Raw genomic sequence first — 21,817 nt, 5'->3', positions numbered from 1 at the left:
TCCAGGAAATACAGAGAAGACCACAAAGATATTCCTCAAGAAGAGCAACCCCAAGGCACATAATCTTCAGATTCACCAGGGTTGAAATGAAGGAAAAAATTCTAAGGGCAGCCGGAGAGAAAGATTGGGTTACCCACAAAGTAAAGCCCATCAGACTCACAGCAGATCTCTCAGCAGAAACCCTACAAGCCAGAAGAGAGTGGAGACCAATATTCAACATCCTTAAAGAAAAGAACTTTCAACTAGAATTTCATATCCAGCCAAACTAAGCTTCATAAGTGCAGGAGAAATGAAATCCTTTATGAACAAGCAATTACTCAGAGATTTCCTCACCACCAGGCCTGCTTTACAAGAGCTCCTGTAAGAAGCACTAAATATAGAAAGGAACAACCAGTATCAGCCACTCCAAGAACATACCAAATTGTAAAAAGGATCAACACAATAAAGAAAGTGTATCAACTAATGGCAAAACAACCAGCTAGCATCAAAATGTCAGAATCAAATTCACACATAATAATATTAACCTTAAATGTAACTAGGCTAAATGCCCCAATCAAAAGACACAGACTGGCAAATTTGGGTAAAAAGTCAAAACTCATAGGTGTGTTGTATCCAGGAAACCCATCTCACATGCAAGGATACACATAGGCCCAAAATAAAGGGATGGAGGAAGATTTACCAAGCAAATGGAGAGCAAAAAAAAAAGCAGGAGTTGCAATCCTAGTCTCTGATAAAATAGACTTTAAACCAGTAAAGATCAAAAGAGACAAAGAAGGGCATTACATAATGGTAAAAGGATTAATGCAACAAGAAGAGCTAATGATCATAAATATATATGCACCCAATACAGGAGCATCCAGATACATAAAGCAAGTTTTTAATGACCTACAAAGAGACTTAGATTCCCACACAATAATAGTGGTAGAAATTAACACTCCACTGTCAATATTAGACAGATCAACAAGACAGAAAATTAACAAGGATATCCAGGACTTGAAATCAGACCTGGACCAAGCAAACCTAATAGACATTTACCGAACTCTCCCCCCCAAATCCACAGAATACACATTCTTCTCAGCACCACATCACACCTACTCTAAAATTGACCACATAACTGGAAGTAAATCACTCCTCAGCAAATGCAAAAGAACGGAAATCATAAGAAACTGTCTCAGACCACAGTGCAATCAATTTAGAGCTCAGAATTCAGTTAATTCAGAATCACACAACTTCATGGAAACTGAATAACTGGCTCATGAATGTTCACTGGATAAACAATGAAATCAAGGCAGAAATAAAGATATTCTTCGAAACTTATGAGAATGAAGACACAACATACCAGAATCTCTGGGACACATTTAAAGCAGTGTATAGAGGAAAATTTATAGCAATAAATGCCCACATGCCCAATGGAAAGATCTAAAATCAACACCCTAACTTCAAAATTGAGAGAGCTAGAGGAGCAAGATAAAAAAAACTGTAGCAGAAGACAAGAAATAACTAAGATCAGAGCAAAACTGAAGGAGATAGAGACACAAAAAACCCTTCAAAAAATCAATACATCCAGGAGCTGTTTTTTTGAAAAGATCAACAAAATAGACCACCAGCCAAATTAATAAAAAAGAAAAGAGAGAATAATCAAATAGATGCAATAAAAAATGATAAATGGGATATCACCACAGATTCCACAGAAATAGAAACCACCATCAGAGATTACTACAAACAACTCTATGCACATAAACCAGTAAGCCTGAAAGAAATGGATAAATTCCTGGACACTTGCACCCTCCCAAGCCTAAATCAGGAAGAAGTGAAAACCCTGAATAGACCTATAACAAGGGCTGAAGTTGATGCAGCAATTAATAGCCTACCAACCAAAAAAAGCCCAGGTCCAGATGGGTTCACAGCCGAATTCTACCAGACATACAAAGAGGAGCTGGTACCACTCCTTCTGAAACTATTCCAAACAATCCAAAGAGAGAGAATCCTTCCCAAATCATTTTGTGAGACCAACATCATCCTGTTACCAAAACCTGGCAGAGACTCAACAAGAAAAGAAAACTTCAGGCCAATATCCATGATGAACATAGACGCAAAAATCTCCAATGAAATACTGGCAAACTGATTGCAACAGCACATCAAAAAGCTTATCCACCATGATCAAGTAAGGCTTCAACCCAGGGATGCAAGGCTGGTTCAACATACGCAAGTCTATAAACGTAATTCACCACATAAACAGAACCAAAGACCAAAACCACATGATTATCTCAACAGATGCAGAGAAGGCCTTTGGCAAAATTCAACAGCCCTTTATGCTAAAAACCCTCAATAAGCTAGGTATTGATGGAACGTATCTCAAAATAATAAAAGCTATTTATGACAAACCCACAGCCAATATCATACTGAATGGGCAAAAACTGAAAGCATTCCCTTTGAAATCTGGCACTAAACAAGGATGCCGTGTCTCACCACTCCTATTCAATATAGTATTGGAAGTTCTAGCCAGAGCAATCAGGCAAGAAAAAGAACTAAAGGGTATTCAGTTAGGAAAGGAGGAAGTCAAATTGCCTCTATTTGCAGACGACATGATTGTATATTTACAAGACCCCATAGTCTCAGCCCAAAATCTCCTGAAACTGATAAGCAACTTTAGCAAAGCCTCAGGATACAAAATCAATGTGCAAAAATCACAAGCATTCCTATACAACAATAACAGACTTAAAGAGAGCTAAATCAAGAGTGAACTGCCATTCACAGTTGCTACAAAGAGAATAAAATACCTAGGAATACAACTAACAAAGGATGTAAAGGACCTCTTCAAGGAGAACTACAAACCACTGCTCAATGAAATAAGAGAGGACATAAACAGATGGAGAAACATTCCATGCTCATTGTTAGGAAGAATCAATATCGTGAAAATGGCCATACTGCACAAAGTAATTTATAGATTCAACACTATCCCCATCAAGCTACCAATGACCTTCTTCACAGAACTGAAAAAAAAAACACCTTAAACTTCATGTGGAACCAAAAGAGAGCCTGCATAGTCAAGTAAATCCTAAGCAAAAAGAACAAAGCTGGAGGCATCACGCTACCTGACTTCAAACTATACTACAAGGCTACAGTAATCAAAATAGCATGGTACTGCTACCAAAACAGAGATATAGACCAATGGAACAGAACAGAGGCCTCAGAGGCCACGTCACACATCTACAACCATCTGATCTTTGACATACCTCACAAAAACAAGGAATGGGGAAAGGATTCCCTGTTTAATAAATGATGTTGGGAAAACTGGCTAGCAATGTGCAGAGAGGAGAAACCGGACCCCTTCCTGACACCTTACACTAAAATTAACTCCAGATGGATTAAAGACTTAAACATAATACCTAACACCATAAAAACCCTAGGCAAAACCATTCAGGACATAGGCATAGGCAAGGACTTCATGGCTAAAACAGCAAAAGCATTGACAACATAAGCCAAAATAGACAAATGGGATCTAATGAAACTCCAGAGCTTCTGCACAGCAAAAGAAACAATCATTACAGTGAACTGGCAACCAACAGAATGGGAAAAAATTTTTGCAATCTACCCATCTGACAAAGGACTTATATCCAGCATCTACAAAGAACTAAAACAGATTTACAGGGGAAAAAAAAAAACTCATTCAAAAGTGGGCAAAGGATATGAACAGACTCTTTTCAAAAGAAGACATATATAAGGCCAACAAACATGAAAAAATGCTCATCATCACTGGTCATTAGAGAAATGCAAATCAAAACTACATTGAGATACCATCTCACACCAGTTCGAATGGTGATCATTAAAAAATCTGGAGACAACAGATGCTAGAGAGGATGTGGAGAAATAGGAACACTTTTACACTCTTGGGAGCGTAAATTAGTTCAACCATTGTGGAAAATAGTGTGGTGATTCCTCAAGGACCTAGAAATAGAAATTCCATTTAACCCAGCAATCCCATTACTGGGTATATATCCAAAGGATTATAAATCATTCTATCATAAGGACACACGCACACGAATATTCATTGTGGCACTGTTTACAATAGCAAAGACTTGGGACCAACCCAAATGCCCGTAGATGATAGACTGGACAGGGAAAATGTGGCACATATACACCATGGAATACTATGCAGCCATAAAATTTGTGGCTTTTTAGGGACATGGATGAACCTGGAAACCAACATTCTCAGCAAACTGACACAAGAACAGAAAATCAAACACCGCATGTTCTCACTCATAGGCGGGTGTTAAACAATAAGAACACATGGACATGGGATTGGGGAGTATCATACACTGAGGTCTGTCGGGGAGACTAGGGGAGGGACAATGCGGGGTAGGGAGTTGGGGAGGTATAAGACGGGGAGAAATGCCAGATATAGGTGATGGGGATGAAGGCAGCAAACCAGATAGCCATGTGTGTACCTGTGTAACAATCCTGCATGTTCTTCACATGTACCCTAGAACCTAAAGTGCAATGAAATATACATATTTTTTAAAAAGTACTGATTTTAAAAACTAATGACTTAGAACTGCCACACGTGAAAAAAGAAAATCATCATGGTCCACAAAACATTTTGAAGGTTTTACAATGCATTGTTATCATTAACCAATCTTTTACTATTAAACTTAAATTGGCCAATCTCCTAATTAGATTATTAGACTCAGGGTGGAACCCTTCAAGAACAGGGCTAGGAAAGCATCCACTTTCTAGGGCCTGATAAACAGTTATAGGTGGAAGACAAAAACAGATTGTGAGAGAGATTTCTATGCTTTTAATTATTGGGTTTCCATGAGGAAAACAGAGGTTTTTTTTCTAAAATGGGGTCGGTAGTACCTCTTCTATTTTTTCCAGAGAGTCCCAGGCCATCAGAAGTTATCTGAGGGCCTCTCATGCATGCATTAAGAGTGGCAAGACAAAATGGAGAAAAGCAATTCAGTAGACTGAAAACAAAATTCTTTTTCCAGTGAAACAAGATCCAAGAAGAGAAAAACATAAAGGTCTTTTAAACATACCGGTAGCTTGGATATCCACTTTTAATTAAGCTGACTTTTGACCATACTCTTCTTACTTTAAAAAAAAAAATTTTTTTTTTTTTTTTTTTTTGAGACAGCCTCGCTCTGTTGCCCAGGTTGGAGTGCAGTGGCACAATGTTAGCTCACTGGGACTTCCTCCTCCCAGGTCCAAGTGATTCTGCTCCCTCAGCATCCTGAGTAGCTTGGATTACAGGCACATGCCACCGCACCCAGCTAATTTTTGTGTTTTTAGTAGAGATGGGATTTCACTATGTTCATCAGGCTGGTCTCAAACTCCTGACCTTGTGATCCGAGGCTATCCTTTTAAATCCCTTGTTGCCCAACTTTAGCCACATCAAGTGGCCAAGATTTCTGGCTTTTGAACTTTACCAAAAGTAACCTCACAGGTGAAATCAAAGCCTTAAGTAAGGTTGTGACTTAATCGTGAGTGTACAAGGTATTTTCAAAGAGGTGGTAAAGCAGTTTTTACAAAATCTAGAATCTTTAAAGATAGCCCAGAGAAAGGAATATTTAAGAAAGGAAGCTAGAAGTTGTCATGAAGGGGAAGAGAATCAGCAAATAATAAAAGTTACACAGATATTAGCCAGAAAGTACTCATTCCCTAAGCCAGGATGGAACCTGGGCCGCCATTGTAAAATGGCAGAGACCAAAGGAAAGTACTGCTATGTGGTTACAAGGTCAAGCTCCCAAGGACATAAAACAAGATGGAGGCCTCATTCAGTTTTTTTCCCTCAGAGACCTGTAGCAAAGTTTGTAACTGACCAGTTTGCAGGGCTGGCTAACAGTGGGCATATGGTCCTAGGCCTGTGTTCTATTCTGTCTTCCCCCTTAGGACAAAACTATACAGAAAGACACACAAAGCACACCAGGTTGGCTACAGTTTAAGATTAGCCTCACAAATCCCTTTTTCCACTAATCAAAACTTTACAGAAGAGTAAACAGTGATTTTTATCATTCCTTTTACTGGTTTGCACAGGGAGAAAGAGGCCAGAAGTCTGACTGGTAAGAACTTTTGACCTTTTGCTGGCATGTCAGGCTTCTGGGTTCCCTTCTCAATCCAATTTTAACCCAAGCAATTTAAGGTTTGGGGAAATTAAACTTTTCTCAATTTGGGGGATGCATCCAAGGGTAGTGTCCTGTGGTACAGGGACACAATTAACCATCCATGAAGAGAAGCAGAGGAGGAAAAAGAAGGCATTTATTTCAAAAGAGTCCCAGTGATTCAGGATGCATTCAAAAGAAGTACAGGCTGAAGATGGCGAGTTGCCCATCTGGAAAGAGGGGGAAAAAGCGTCCTTTAGTTCCTTTCTCATCCCAGTGTATATCTAGGGTACATGAGGGAGAGAAAGAGGTGTTCCCTTTCTTCCATCTTTGTATCTCTGAGTCCCAACAACCTTGGCAGGCACTGCCCACAGGTGCCAACACAGCTTTCATCTGTGTGGAACAGGGAAGCCTAGAGGAGTTATCCATACTCACATACGTGCTGCCTATCCTCCCTGCTGTTAGTAACCTTTGAGTTTTCTAGACTTCATTTATGCCATAGATACAAGCATGGCCTCCTTCCATGAAGGAGGGGTTTAATCTGCAAGAATTAGTCCTACTCATCAGTGCTATGTCCCTTGACTTTCGTTGCCATCTGCTTGTGGATCCCTCAGATCCAATTTTTCTTTCTAGGGCTTCAACCCAAAGCTTGAAATTGAGTTTGAGACAAAAAGGTGCCTCAGGAGGGTGAATGGAATCATTAAGTTAGGAAGTCCCATGAACTGGGGTCCTGGCCTAGTAAGATGCCTTCCAAAAGGAGAAAAAAACAAACAAACAAACAAAAAAAAACACCCTTGCATAGAAAAGTTCCCTGTATTCTCAGAGCTGTATTTAACTCCTGATATTGTAGAGAAGAGACAAAAAACAGCTTGAGTACAAGAAGGGGAAAGTACCTGGGGGAAAAAGCCTCTTGCTCTATGCAAATGGATTCCTTCAACAAGGAAATAAACAAAAGACACTTCTAACTGCTGTATCCTCCTTTTCTCTAAGAACAGATGGAAAGTGCATTGTTCTGAATTGCATATCTGATGGCTGGGCCAAATGCTCATCCTATCCAGTAATATCTCTGTAATTTGCAACAACACTCTTAACATTGTAAAAGAGATAGGTGCTATGACAGCCAACCCCCCCCCCCCCAAAAGAAGGAAAATGCCATAGAAAAAAACTGGATTGGAACGAGGCTGACACTCCCAACCCTTGAGAGCCATGGGGCGAAGGGTGGGTGTCAGGGTCCTCTCCAGTATCCTGTCCTCTGTAGTTGCACCATTCGCTATTAGTTGGCTCACCAGAGGTTTGGTGCTTCATCTGATCTGCCTTCAGCAAAAGTCTGAGGACAAGAAGCCTTGGAAATGGAAGTCCACATTTACTCACCCTTCAGGGATCCTGGGTGAGCCCTGAGACTGGGATTACAGTTGTGAGCCGTCACACCTGCCTTCCATTATTTTCTTCTAGAAGTTTTATAGTTTTCAGTTTTACATTTAAGTTCTATGATCCATCTTGAGGTAATGTTTTATATGGTATAAGGTAGGGATCAAATTTCATTGCTTCATGTATTTTTAAAGCTCTGTGATTAGGTATATATACATTTATAAATGTTATAGTTTCCCAACGCCTTGACACTTTTACCATTATGAAGTATTTCCCCTCATTTCTAATAATACTTCTTGTCTCAAAATCTGTCTTGTCTAATATTAGTATAGCCACCTTAGACTTTTAGGGCTATTAACTTGTGATATCTTTTTCCATCTTTTTATTTTTAACTTATTTGCCTTTGAATTTAAAGTGTATCTCTAAACAGGATATAATTAGTTCTTATGTCTTTATCCAGTCAGACAATCTTTGCTATTTGATTAGAGTCTTTAGTCTATTTTTATTTAATGTAAAAATTGATATGGCCATATCAATTTAGGTCTTTTTTAAATTTAATGGCCTTTAGGTCAATTTTTATTTAATGTAATAATTGATTCTTGGAGTATATTTGAATTCAAGTTGCTGGCAAAAAAAAAAAAGCAAAAAAAAAAAAAAGTTGATATGGCCATATCATTTAGGTCTGCCATTTTGCTATTTGTTTTCTTGTCTCATCTACCTTTTGTTCTTCTGTTCCTTCTTTTCTGCCTGCCTTTGCATTAATCAAATAATTTTTAGTTATCAATTTTAATTCCTTGATTGCCTTTCTAGCTATATCTCTGTGCATAATTTTTAGTGCTTTCTTTGAGTATTACAATATGCATTTTAAAGCCATTCTAATCTATTTTAAGTTAATATAGAATTCAGGTAAAATATAAGAGCCTTGTAACAGTATATACCCATTTACATCCATCTTTAATGCTGTTGTTTTCACATATTTGTTTATTGTAACATCTATATATGGTGTTATAGTTTTTCTTTAAACAGTAAAGTTATCCTTGTAAAGAAATTATAAGGAAAAGTGTGTATTTGTGTTAATCCTTCCTTTGGATCCAAGTTGCCAGCTGGTGTCATTTCTCTTCAGCCTAAAGAACTTTCTTTAACATTTTTCTAGTGTAAATTTTCCAGTGAAAAATTCTCTCCATTTAAAAAATCTTTATTTTGCCTTCATTTTTGTAGGCTAGTTTAGCTGGATATAGAATTCTTGGTTGATACTCTCCCCCGACTTGCAGCATTGTCAATGTGAAAGTTCCAATGTCTTCTGTCCCTCATTATTTGCAAGAGTCTACCTGTTAATGGTATCATTGTTCTCTCTAGATATATTATTTTTGTCTGCTTTCAGAATTTTCCTTTTGGCATTCAGCAGTTTGATTATAATGAGCTTAGGAGTCTTTTTCTTATGTTTATCCTGCTGGGGGGCAGTCTTTGAACTTCTTGGATCTATAAGTTAAAGTTTTTCACACAATTTGCAGTTTTTATTTTGGGCCATTATTTCTTTTTGTTTGTTTGCTTTTTACAATGTCTAAATCTTACTCTGTCATCCGGGCTGGAGTACAGCGGTGCAATCATAGCTCACTAAAGCCTCAATCTCCCGAGCTCAAGTGATCCTCCCCTCAGCTTCCTGAGTAGTTGGGATCACAGGTACATGCTATCACAACTAGCTAATTTTTTTTTCCCTTGTAAAGATTAGGTGTCACTATTTTGCTTAGGCCAGTCTTGAATTTCTGGGCTCAAATGATCCTCCTGCCTTGGCTTCTCAAAGTGCTGGGATTATAAGCTGAACCTCTGTGCCCAGCCCCATTATTTATTCAAAATGACCCACATTTCTTCTTAGAGTTCCAAAGGTCTCTAAGATTTAGTTAATTTTGTTTAATACTATTCTCTCACAGTGAGACAGGATTTGCAATGTGAGCTCAGGCCAGCTATCTTTAGATCGAGTAATTTCTTTAGATTGGGTAATCTCTATCTCCAATACTTCATCCTTCAAAAGTATGACTGAAAAATACATTCAGTAGTTATCTGTAATAGGGTTTGCATGACCACTTTATTACAGTGCCATAAACAGAAGTTGATTAGCAAATATTTTAAAAGCCACTCTTAAGTGAAATATAACTACCAGTAAAATGTAACTTTAGGATGGCAATAAAATGGTCAAGGCAAGAGTACAGTCTACCCACTCCTGAATTTTTGTGTAGTTTCCAGACAGCTTCATGCCCCAGGAATTACAGGGACTTTAGTAAATAATATTTTGTATTTTAATATCAGTTTTGCATACTGTTATTTTATATAATTTATAGCTATTATACCAATATTGAGTTATAACAGAGCAAAGATATTAATATATTTCAAAAGTATGCCTGAAAAATGCATTCAGTAGGTTCACTTAGCAGATTGGAGATGAAAGATAAGAAAGGTCTGGGAACTTCGAAGACAGAAATTACTCAATCTTTAGATACCTAGTTTTCATCTCTAGAATTTTCTCTTTTTTTATAGTTTACATTTTGTTGTTGAGATTCCCTATCTCTTCACTCAGTAATATCACTTCTTATTTTTAATTATTATTATTATTATTATTACTATTTTGAGACAGAGTCTCCTTCTGTCACCAGGCTGGAGTGCAGTGGCACGATCTTGGCTCACTACAACCTCTGCCTCCCAGGTTCAAGCAATTCTCCTGCCTCAGCCTCCCGAGTAGCTGGGACTACAGGTGCAAGTCACCATGCCCAGCTAATTTTTGTATTTTTAGTAGAGATGAATTTTCATCACGTTGGCCAGGATGGTCTCAGTCTTCTGACCTTGTGATCTGCCTGCCTTGGCCTCCCAAAGTGCTGGGATTACAGGCATGAGCCACTGTGCCTGGTCTTTAATTCTTTGAAAAATATTATTTTCTAATTCGTCTAACATATTTATAATAGAAACTTTGAAATCTTTGTTTGCTAAATTGAACAGCTGAGCCCATTCAGAATCTATTTTTATTGATTGGCTATTTTTTTGCATGCCTCAGAATTTTTCGTTGAAACTTGAGCATGTAGATAATATTTTGAAATAATTCTGATTCCATTTTGTTAATCCAAGGATTATTTTTTGTTCCTAGCAGATAACTTGCTGGAGCTCACATTGCAAATCCTGTCTCACTGTGGTGTGCAGCAGCTGATATCTCTGCTTTGTTCTTACAACTTTCAGCTGCTTTTTTTGATTCTGGCTTCTGCACAGTCTACAGAGCACCTGCACATTGTGTTGGCCCTCAAGAAAGCCCACAGCTTTGTAATTCTTCTTGCAACTGTAGCTTTTCAAACTCTCTCCCAATTTCTATCAGGTTTTAAGATACTTTCTAGTATGTTTAAATAGTTTTGTTTAGCCTAGATTTAATAATACTTATCTTTAGTAGAGTTAGCATGACCAGTTTATTCCAATGCCATTAACAGAAGTTGATTACCAAATATTTTTAAAGCCACTCCTAAGTGCAATATAACTGCCAAATAACGTTTAGGATGGCAATAAAATAGTCAAGGCAAGAGTACAGTCTACCCATTCCTGAATTTTTATGTAGCTGCCAGACAGCTTCATGCTCCAGGAGTTACGGGGACATTGCTAAATAATATTAACATTTGGCATTTTAGTCTCAGTTTTGCATTCTATTATTTTATATAATTTACGGCTATTAGATCAATATTGGTTATCACAGAGTATAATCTTGAAAGAGGCCAAGATGGAGTAGAAACGCAGGTTGGGTCTACCAAAGGACAAAAGACTATTTATCAACCTTTAACTACAGTAAATCTTCCCTTCGGTGTTTTTATTTGTAAATACTTTGCCCTTACAACCATTTATACCTGGATAATTAGAACACCTTTGCTTTATTTAGCATGCAGGGGAATCTTCTTAAATATTAAACCTAACCACTTTGAATGATTTGCATCCTGCTTTTGTCATACAGTTAGGGCCTTGGGTTTTTTTTTTCTTTTTTTCTCAGAATGGTGTTAGGAAACAAATACAGTCTGGATGGGGAAATTGAAAAGCTTCCTTGTATTTTTCTGTAAAAAGATTTCTTAGCTTCTTGGATGTGTCTATGATGTCAAACTTACACACATATAAAATAAGAGTATACAAGCACATTCTAAAGCCTTTCTTGTACATTTTTGGCATCTATGTCTCCTAAGACACGGGACATTCTATCTGGTGTTCTGATTGGACCACTTTTGCATATGTTACTAGACTGAAAATTATTGGAAGGTAGAGAAATCTCTTATTTGCTTTTATATTTTCAACATCCTAGGATAGAGCCTAGAACATTAAAGAACATTAAAATTTTAATAGTGTAACTGAAAAGTGGGTTAGTTCCTCACTGCATGTAGAGTCCAATTAACAAGAGCAAGTTCTGATAGAAAGAAGTGTATTTATTTCAAAGCTAGCTTAGGGAGAGAGGTACAAAGCGTCCTGCCTTTAAATGTGCCACTTCACCTTTGGAGCAAAAAGTGGGCATTTTTATAAGGTAGGAGAGGAAAGGAGCAAGGTCAAGGGTCCCTCTGCTACTGGGCATTTACCTGAGTTGGCTCCTTCTTGGGCAGAGGTAAGTTATAAAAGTGGCCAAGTAAGCACGCCTTTGACATGCCCTCCTAGTGGGCATGAGTTCTGAGACAGCCCCGTGGAGGTGAGAGTTCTATGGGGGCATGCTTTGGTCTCCAAATCAACTGTCAACTTTCAAGGATAGATCCTGGAGGGGGTTAATATATATTATGAAGTCCTCTGTGGGTGTTTTGTAGAAGGAATAGAGGGACTAGAGCTTGATTGCATTTTATTTATTTATTTATTTTTAGAGACAAGGTCTTGCTCTGTTGCCCAGGCTGGAGTGCAGTGGCACGATCATATCTTACTGCAGCCTCAAACTCCTGGGCTCCAGGGAGCCTCCTGCCTCAGCCTTCCAAGTAGTTAGGACTACTGTTGTGTGCCACCATACCCAGCTAGTTTTTAAAGTTGTTTTTTTTGTTTGTTTGTTTTTAGAGATGGGGTCTTGCTTTGTTGCCCAGGCTGGGCTTAAACTCCTGGCTTCAAGTATTCCTCCTACCTCAGCCTCCCAAAGTGCTGGGATTACACATATGAGCCACTGTTCCTGGTCTAGTTTGCATTTTTAAGATAAAATTTTTACCATGCTGGGTATATTATAGTAACTATGTATGTACTTCAGTTTCTCAATTGTTAAATGAAATTAATATTAAGTACTACCTTAGAGAATTTTGGGGATTAAATGAAATAATCTTCTGAGTACAACAAATATATCGTCAGCACAACAGCTAGCTCTGTTGAGTCTTTCTTATTATAACGGTAGTAATAGACTTGGAAGGGGTGAAAGAGAACAAGAGTCCATTTTATTTTTGCAGCATATATGCAATAGCTCATTAGGATCCTGGATTATTTAGATGCCACGTTAAAACTTGACAAAAACTAGAAATGTTGTGAGTGTGCAATAGCAGATAATAACTAATCCATTTATTAATTTATTCTTGAATTTGATCAGAAAACAGACTTAACTTCACCTATTGCCAGTTATTATTGTAACAGAATCTATTGGAATTTCCGTTAGGGCACTACAGTACAATAATGTGACTTTCAAAAGTGCGATATTTTATGTGGCTTTTCAAAGTAGGTTTTCAAACCAGTTAAAGGCACTAAAACACATAACAAGGATATTATGAGTCAGGAATAGCATTTTGTGAGGACTCTTGAGAAAACGGTGCTGTGTCCCCTCCACCATGGTATAAGTGGAGGTTACTCTCACTTGTTCTCCTACTTGGTATCTCTCTTTGTTCTCTCACCTGGTATCAAGTGAGAGGGGCTTGAGAGGGACCACTTAAGAGATTTAAAATTCTCCCCAGTGGTGGGGAACAGAGGAGGATCAGGGTCTAACTCTTCAAGACATCCAACAAGGATGGGCTGGCTTACTGTTCCCACAGAAAGAATTATACTAAAGGTGGCTGTGTTGAATTTGCCTGTACTGCAGCCTTTGTCAGGGCAAAGGAAATGTATTTCCTGAAGATTAGAGCTGGGCCTAGTGGAGGAGAGGGGTAACTTGGAGTTTGACTCCTCTTCCAATAGAGGCCTAAAAGAGCAGTGAGGTTCCAACAGTGAGTCTTGAATGACAGCCAAAAAGCCAGGAGAAGAATGAATTATCCAAGTCAGTGGCACAATGGCCAGAAGGAACTCTGAGGTGAGATCTGAATAACCCATGAAAGTGCATCTGAGAAAAAATAGTTAGCTTCAAACATCAGCAGACAGGTCTTTAGGCAGGAAGGCCCAGGTTGGAATCTTTTTGCCTTCCTTCCCCAGCCTCCCTGTCTCCCATGCCTACCTTGGAAAGATCCGACATCTAGGGATGGGAAAAGTCCTGGAAGAGAAGAGAAGAGAAGCAGCTGATTTCATTCCCTTCCCAGCTTCCCTGGGGCTGGGGAAAAGATTTGATTACCTAGTGAAGATTGGTTTGTTATCTAAAATGACCATAGGCCTTTCTTTATTTTTACATTGGCCAAAAGAATCAAATGGGCCTGCTGAAGTGGTCATCTACTGGCAAAGGAAATTTTTTCCCCACTGAATAAATTTTAAGAAGACAGTCAAGACAAGAAGTTGTGCTTGATTATATCCTGTTAGTGGTTATTTGATAGACACATAAATCTGTAATTTTTAATATTTGGTATAGAAGTAGATTGAAATCCACAATAATTCACAAAAATTTGTACAGTGGTTTTCTTTTCTTTTCTTTCTTTCTTTTTTTTTTTTTTTGGAGACAGAATCTCACTCTGTTCCCAAGGTTGGAGTACAGTACAGCGACCTCGGCTCACTGCAGCTGCCACCTCCCAGGTTCAAGCAATTCTTGTGCCTCAGCCTCCTGAGTAGCTGGGATTATAGGCATGAGCCACCACGACCAGATAATTTTTGTGTTTTTAGTAGAGATGTGGTTTCTCCATGTTGGCTAGGCCAGTTTTGATCCTGACCTCAGGTGATCTGCCTGCCTCACCTCCCAAAGTGCTGGGATTACAGGTGTGAGCCACCAGGCCTGGCCAAGGCATTTTTTCTTGAAAATACCTTCACTCATATAAGCAATATATGCAATGTAAGAATATGCTCTTGGGTTTCTTGATGTTGTCTAGTATTTAGTGTTGGTCCCTTAATTATAAAAGCACCTTTATCTAAAAGTAGATGTTAGTTGTCAGGCAATGTTCACTGTAAAAAATAAATAAATACAAAATAAAAGTAGATGTTAGGATGTTTTATTCTAGCCTGCCTAGTATTTATATTAGATTGTTTCTTAAACACAATAGATGTCTAGATTTTTTGAATGGGATTAAATTATTAGAAATTAGTAAAATTTTTATATAAGGTAGTAGACTAAAAAATTTTACTAGGCTGGGTGTGCTGGCTCACTCCTATAACGCCAGCAACTTGGGAGGCCAAGGTGGGCCAATACCTTGAGCCCAGGAGTTTGAGGCCAGCCTGGGCAACATGGCAAAATCTTGTCTCTACAAAATATACAAAAATTAGCTAGTGTGATGGCACATGCCTGTAGTCCCAGCTACTCAGGAGGCTTAGGTGGGAAGATGGGTTGAGCCCAGAAGGCAGAGGTTGCAGTGAGCCAAGAATGCATCAGGGCGCTACAGCCTGGGTGACACAGTGAGACCCTGTCTCATTAAAAAAAGAAAATTTAACCTGTCTCATGTTGTAAAAAGCAGTCCCATGTTGTAAAGTTCTTCATGTCTTGGTTGGATTATACTAATTTATTTGGCCAATCAGCTGCTTCCTACTGTGTACTTCTGAATCCCTATCACCACTATCTGAGTCAAGATGACAGTGTTTACACAGTCTCTTCATTGCATTTTAAGATTATAGTCTGCTTTCTTGTGAGGGAAGAAAGGAAATAGAAATATGGCTGACTGACTGGGCCATGGCTCATGCCTGCAATCCCAGCACTTTAGAGGCCAAGGTGGGAGGACTTCTGGAAGCCAGGAGTAGCCAGGACCAGCTTGAGTAGCAAACTGAGACCCTGTCTCTACAAAAGAAACACAAAAAAGAAGCATGACTGACTAAAATACATATAATTTTTATAATAATTTAAAATATAAAAAGGCAAAAAATTCCTGGGCTCAAGGCAGGCAATCACTTGAACCCAAGAGTTCAAGACCAGCCTGGGCAGCATGGTGAAACCTTGTTTCTACAAAAAACACAAAAATTAGCCAGGCATGGTGGTGCATGCCTGTGATTCCAGCTACTTAGAAGATTGTGGTGGGAAGATTGCTTGAGCCTAGGCTGCCGAGATGGCAGTGAGCTGAGGTTGCACTACTGCACTCCAGCCTGGGCAACGGAGCAAGACCCTTTCTCAAAAAAAAAAAAAATGCAAAAAATTATTAGTATGGTAAAGCTTCATTTGGACTCAATAATGAAATTCTTTACTAAGAAATGATCATTTGCATAGGGCTTAACTTCCTTTACTAAGAAAATAGAGTAGTATATAAGGAGACTTCCAGAGCTGCATAGCTTTAGGGTCATCTACCAAGACAGAAAATTCATTGTCATCATTATTGTTAAAACTAATTTATTCTGATGCTTTGGAAAAGAGAAAAAAGAGAGAGAAAGAAAAAAACCTGTAAATTATTAAGTGCTTATGTACCAGATGCTGAGGTTTATATATACTTTCTCTAATCCCAACAATTCTGGAAAGGTATATGTTTGATCCATGTTCAAGATAAGAAAATTAGCCAGGCATGGTGGCATGCACCTATAGTTCCAACTACTTGGGAGGCTGAGGCTGGAGGATCACTTAAGCCCCAGAGGTTGAGGCTGCAATAAGCCCTAATCATATCACTGTGCTCTAGCCTGGGTGAGAGAGTGAGATCCCATCTCAAAATAACTACAAATGAAAATGTTTCTAAATGTGTATTATGTCCAGTGGAATAAGTACAAATATAGTTTACCATGTCATAATTCCTCCCACCCTTTTCCCCTCTTTTACAGCATGGGTAGGTTCTCTCTCCATGGGAATGATTTTCTTTTGCTGTCCAATAGTCAGCGTCTTCACAGACATATTTGGTTGTCGGAAAACAGCTGTCGTGGGTGCTGCTGTTGGATTTGTTGGGCTCATGTCCAGTTCTTTTGTAAGGTAAGGACTTGGTTTTATCATGTTGCTTTTTAAAAACTGCTAGATACCTTAAAGTTTTACTTTCAGAAACTCTGCTATTTACAAGCAAAGATTCTTTTCATTTCTTAAACCTTTAAGCAGTATGACTTTTAAATCAAACTGTTATGCATACAGCAAATCAGAGCTTAAGAATTTGAATGCTTTTTCTTGTAATGCCTAAGACTTGGACATCAATCAGAATGTATGTGTTTCCTGGTACAGAGAAGAATGTTTCACCTTATCTTTTTCTTCTATTTACATAAAAATCCTAAAGGCACTCAAGTTATAACAATGAGTTATCTAAAACAGCGGCCTTAGTTTAAGATCAGCTCAGTCTGAGGCCCAAGGGTTACAATAAGTGGTGTTTTAAAGTAGCTATTCATAGACTTGAAATGAAATTTTTTTATTAATGAAACCAAAACTCGGCCATTTATTCCAACCCAAAAAAAGAACATGCTAAAATTTTAAAATATCTGGCTGGGTATGGTGGCTCACGCCTGTAATCCCAGCACTTTGGGAGGCCGAGGTGGGTAGATCACAAGGTCAGGAGATGGAGACCATCCTGGCTAATAGGGTGAAACCCTGTCTCTACTAAAAATACAAAAAAAAATTGCCAGGCATGGTGGCGTGCGCCTGTAGTCCCAGCTACTCGGGAGGCTGAGGCAGAGAATTGCTTGAATCCGGGAGGAGGAGGTTGCAGCGAGCCAAGATTGCGCCACTGCACTCCAGCCTGGGCCTGGGTGACAGAGCAAGATTCTGTCTCAAATAATAATAATAATAATAATAATAATAATAATTTGAAATATCATGGCAAAATCAAGTGGTCCAATGTACCTTAAAACAAAACTTAATGTCAATGTTCTTTTCCTGTATCTGTTAGAATAGGGGTCTCCAACCCCCATGTCAAGGACTGGTACAGGTCCATGGCTTGTTAGGAACTGGACTGCATAGCAGGAGGTGAGCTGCCTGTGAGCAAGTGAATCTTCATCTGTATTTATAGCTGCTCCCCATCACTTGCATTACTGCCTGAGTTCTGCCTCCTATCAGATCAGTGGCGGCATTAGATTCTCATGGGAGTGCAAATCCTATTGTGAACTGCACATAGGAGGGATCTAGGTTGCACTCCCCTTATGAAAATCTAAATGATCTGATGATGATCTGTCACTTTCTCCCATCACACCCAGAGGTGACTGTCTAGCTGCAGGAAAACAAGCCCAGGGCTCCCATTGATTCTACGTTATGATGAGTTGTATAATTATTTCATTATACATTTCAATGTAATAATAATAGAAATAAAGTGCACACTAAATGTAATGCACTTGAATCATGCCTAACCACCCTCCTCTGGCCTCATCCATGGAAAAATTTCTCCTGAAACTTGTCTCTGGTGCCACAAAGATTGGGGACTGCTGTATGAGAAGAAAAGACGCAGTGCACTGAAGAGGGACTAACTGTAAGGAGCAGATGGGCACATAACTGTATGGAACACCTCTCCCTGCAGCTCTAGCTCTCTTAGTAAGTTCCTTGCATTGCTAGAATAATCCTCAGTTAGAGGAACACTGATTTAAAATGTAGCTCTGGCTAAGAGGAGGTGATAAAGAAGAAAACCTCTTAAGATTATTTCCATCCTTCGTCTCTACTTTAGTGGTTTATCTTCATTTCCTCTTTCCTGTCCCTAGCTATCTTCATGTTGCTTTAGTTGAAAAGCATTAATGTAGTCATTAAGGAAAAATAAGTCAAATTTACATTTGACTTTTTATTTTTAAATATTTAATCAAGAGAATCCTTGGCTTTACTCATTGCCGCCCCTCACCCCCCGACACACATCCCTTCCTCAACTCTAACGTGAGCCTCATTCTTTCATACTTTCTGCCATCTAATTTAGAAATCCTATTTGGATTTTTAAAAATTATATTTATTTCCTGGTAGAAAATAGATATTTCATCTTTAAAGTATGTTTATGTTTTTTTTTCTTCTAAAATTTTTTTTAAAGAAAAAAAGTTTTATTTGGAATAAGATTCTGTTTAGGTAAATCCATGAGGTCATTTATTTTAGCAGCAACATGATACTGTGTTATTTACGCCTCATTAGATAGCTTCTTTGATCTGGAAGCTTCCAGGTACCTGTTGTCAGTACCTGTGGCCCTACCACTTGCCGAATGTATTACAACTCCAGTTGTGGTAGAGAGGGGACTGAGAAGTAGACAACTTATGTAATCTACTACCTGGTTTGTTAACAAAACACACATACAAAGCAATGTTTTTCAAATTTTTCTGACCACTGAGCAATAAACATTATGATACATATTTATGATGTGACTTAGTTCTCTCTTTCTCTACCTTCTAAGTAAAACAAAATTTCTCAAAACCAAAATTTCCTTACTACATGTAATATTCTCATATTTTCTATTCAGTTTCATTATTTAGCCTGCTGGTCAAAGGCTACTGAAACTTGAGAGTAAGATAGAGAAGCAAGGGAAAATGTGGTATAGAGTGTAAGTGTCAGGCGGTAGGCCCTTTTTTCCTCTAGTTCCCATTCTGCCTTCTGAGGAAAACTTTCTCTAGCACCTTAGGTCGATCACACCTGTCCCTTCTCTGGATCCGTTTTGCACATATGATTGGTATCTGACAGCCTTACTCATTTACATTGCACTTATTCAGCTGCCAAACTTCACAAACTGGAACCATCTGTTACTGAAGGGAAAACCTGGAAGTGAAAAGGGTTCAGCAGCAGTGAAAATGCCATCACAAAGCTCATATACCTCACTCTCTAGGAGGGAGAAGCTCTGGTTTTCCAACTGAGAGCCTTACAGTGCAGTGGTACAACTGCATAGCAACTGATTTCCTGATGATTCTGCTGTCAACAATATTTTTAATATACACTTTGAAGAAGGCAGAGGAACGTATAATAGACATAATTTTTTTTCTTTAAAAATCCTAAAAACAAATTAGCGCTTCAAGGGGTAAGTTACAATTATCTGGAAAACTACTTAGATGGAAAAACTGATACAGAATGAATGAAGTATTAATTTCTGTTTTGTTCTGTGTTATTATTATTTGGGATAGATGTCTTGTTTTACTAAGCAGACTATGAGTATCTCGAAGGCAGAACCACTTTTTTTTTTTTTTTTTTTTTTTTTTTGGAGACTGGGTCTCACTGTTACCTGGGCTAGAATGCAACTGTGTGATCATAGCTCACTGCAGCCTGGCTTCCTGGGTTCAAGCGATCCTCCTGCCTCAGCTTCTTGAGCAGCTAGGACTATAGGCACATGCCATCACACCCAGCTAATTTCAGCATTTTTTTTTTTTTTAAAGTAGAGATGGGGTTTTGCTATGTTGCCAGACTGGTTTCAAGCCATCCTCCTGCCTTGGCCACCCAAAGTGCTGGGATTATAGGCATGAGCCACCATGTCTGGCCAAGGACCAGACTTTTAATATTATTTTCCATAATGTAATTGGTACATAGCAGCTGCTTAATATATTGGTTAAACAAAGAGTGGAGATTCAGTAAAGGGTGATCAGAGTTAGGTGAGATTAATCTGGGAAAGCCTAGAAGTGACTCTTAAGCTTGATTTGAAGGTGGTGCTAGCTGTGGATTAATAGAGGGGAAGGGCATCTCAGAGAGAGGATTGCCAACATGCCTTAATTTTATCAGATTTTAAAGTTCCTTATGATTACTTCAGCATGTTGCTAGACTAGCATTATTATCCAAAATTTAATTATTAACCAACTTTATCGACCTTACTTTCTAATAAATTGTTTGCTTTTACTACTGATAGCCTTTTCAAAAAATTTTAACTAATTTTATTCCTTTTTTTTTTTTTTGGGATGGTCCAGGTGAACTAGTTTTATTCCTTATCATAATTGTTTCAAAGAACATAATAATATGATCCTTTATCTTCCTAAGAAATATGCAATTATTTGGTTAAACTATAAGATTATTTAATCCATTATTCTTTTGACACATACATGGCCTTACAATTGACAAACTGGGATCACTAAAGGAACACACTTAATTTAGTCTTTCTGCAATCAGAATATGATTTCTTGTTACCTTGCACAATACTGGGAACAGTGCATAGAGGGCGAAGGTTGGTCTACAGCCCTTAGGCCAGCAAAAATGAGGCACAACTGCTCCTCTGTGCAAATGTTCCTGAAATAACCTTGGGGAAAAAATATAAAATGTGGCCTTTTCTTTTACTACTTTTTCCTTTGTTCGGTAAGTACCTGGAAAAACTCCAAGAAATAATTAGTTTTCATAGTTAATTCTTATTGTTTAAAAACAAATGTTTCATTGAGACTAGGTTTTTGGTTTGTTAGTTGAATCACTGTTGATTTTACCCTTCCTGGCACCAACCTTTATTTCTGCGCTGTAGAAAACACAGTTCTTACTCAGCACTGTGTGCGTCACCTGAAATCACAGAAATAGGTGGCGGAACAAAATCGCTAATGACCTTAATGGTTATTTTTTACACATTCTGGTTAAATTAAAATATGTTTAGTGCTACATTCTTGATTTATTGTGTTTTTTCCCTCTATTTCCCCTCTATTTTCTAACTTTTATTTGTAGAAAATATGTTGATGAACAAAAACCCGCTCTTACTATAAGGTTTTATTCTACCAAGCACACAGTAAAAATATTGAAAGCTGCTTTCCATCTTTTTCATCTTTATACAGTTCCATCGAGCCTCTGTACCTTACCTATGGAATCATATTTGCCTGCGGCTGCTCCTTTGCATACCAGCCTTCATTGGTCATTTTGGGACACTATTTCAAGAAGCGCCTTGGACTGGTGAATGGCATTGTCACTGCTGGCAGCAGTGTCTTCACAGTTCTGCTGCCTTTGCTCTTAAGGGTTCTGATTGACAGTGTGGGCCTCTTTAATACACTGAGGGTGCTCTGCATCTTCATGTTTGTTCTCTTTTTGGCTGGCTTTACTTACCGACCTCTTGGTTCCAGTACCAAAGATAAAGAGAGTGGAGGTAGCAGATCCTCCCTCTTTTCCAGGAGAAAGTTCAGTCCTCCAAAAAAAATTTTCAATTTTGCCATCTTCAAGGTGACAGCTTATGCAGTGTGGGCAGTTGGAATACCACTTGCACTTTTTGGATACTTTGTGCCTTATGTTCACTTGGTGAGTATGCTCCTTC

The 21,817-nt window shown here is 38.4% G+C and overlaps 1 protein-coding gene across 1 annotated transcript in view; it reads left to right on the top strand.

Annotated features, from left to right (window-relative positions):
- The window catches only part of SLC16A10 (solute carrier family 16 member 10), a 154,074-nt gene that overhangs the window by 81,325 nt on the left and 50,932 nt on the right, over positions 1-21,817 (top strand). The window contains exons 2-3 of the mRNA XM_032275023.1: positions 16,509-16,653; positions 21,348-21,801. Of these exons, the coding sequence (XP_032130914.1) occupies positions 16,509-16,653; positions 21,348-21,801 (599 nt within the window). The remainder of the gene's footprint in view (positions 1-16,508; positions 16,654-21,347; positions 21,802-21,817) is intronic.

This window comes from Sapajus apella, unplaced genomic scaffold (assembly GCF_009761245.1).
Source record: "Sapajus apella isolate SASKATOON/1434 unplaced genomic scaffold, GSC_monkey_1.0 scaffold6, whole genome shotgun sequence".
Lineage (NCBI taxonomy): Eukaryota > Metazoa > Chordata > Mammalia > Primates > Cebidae > Sapajus > Sapajus apella.
This window is presented reverse-complemented; position numbering and strand designations above follow the sequence as displayed.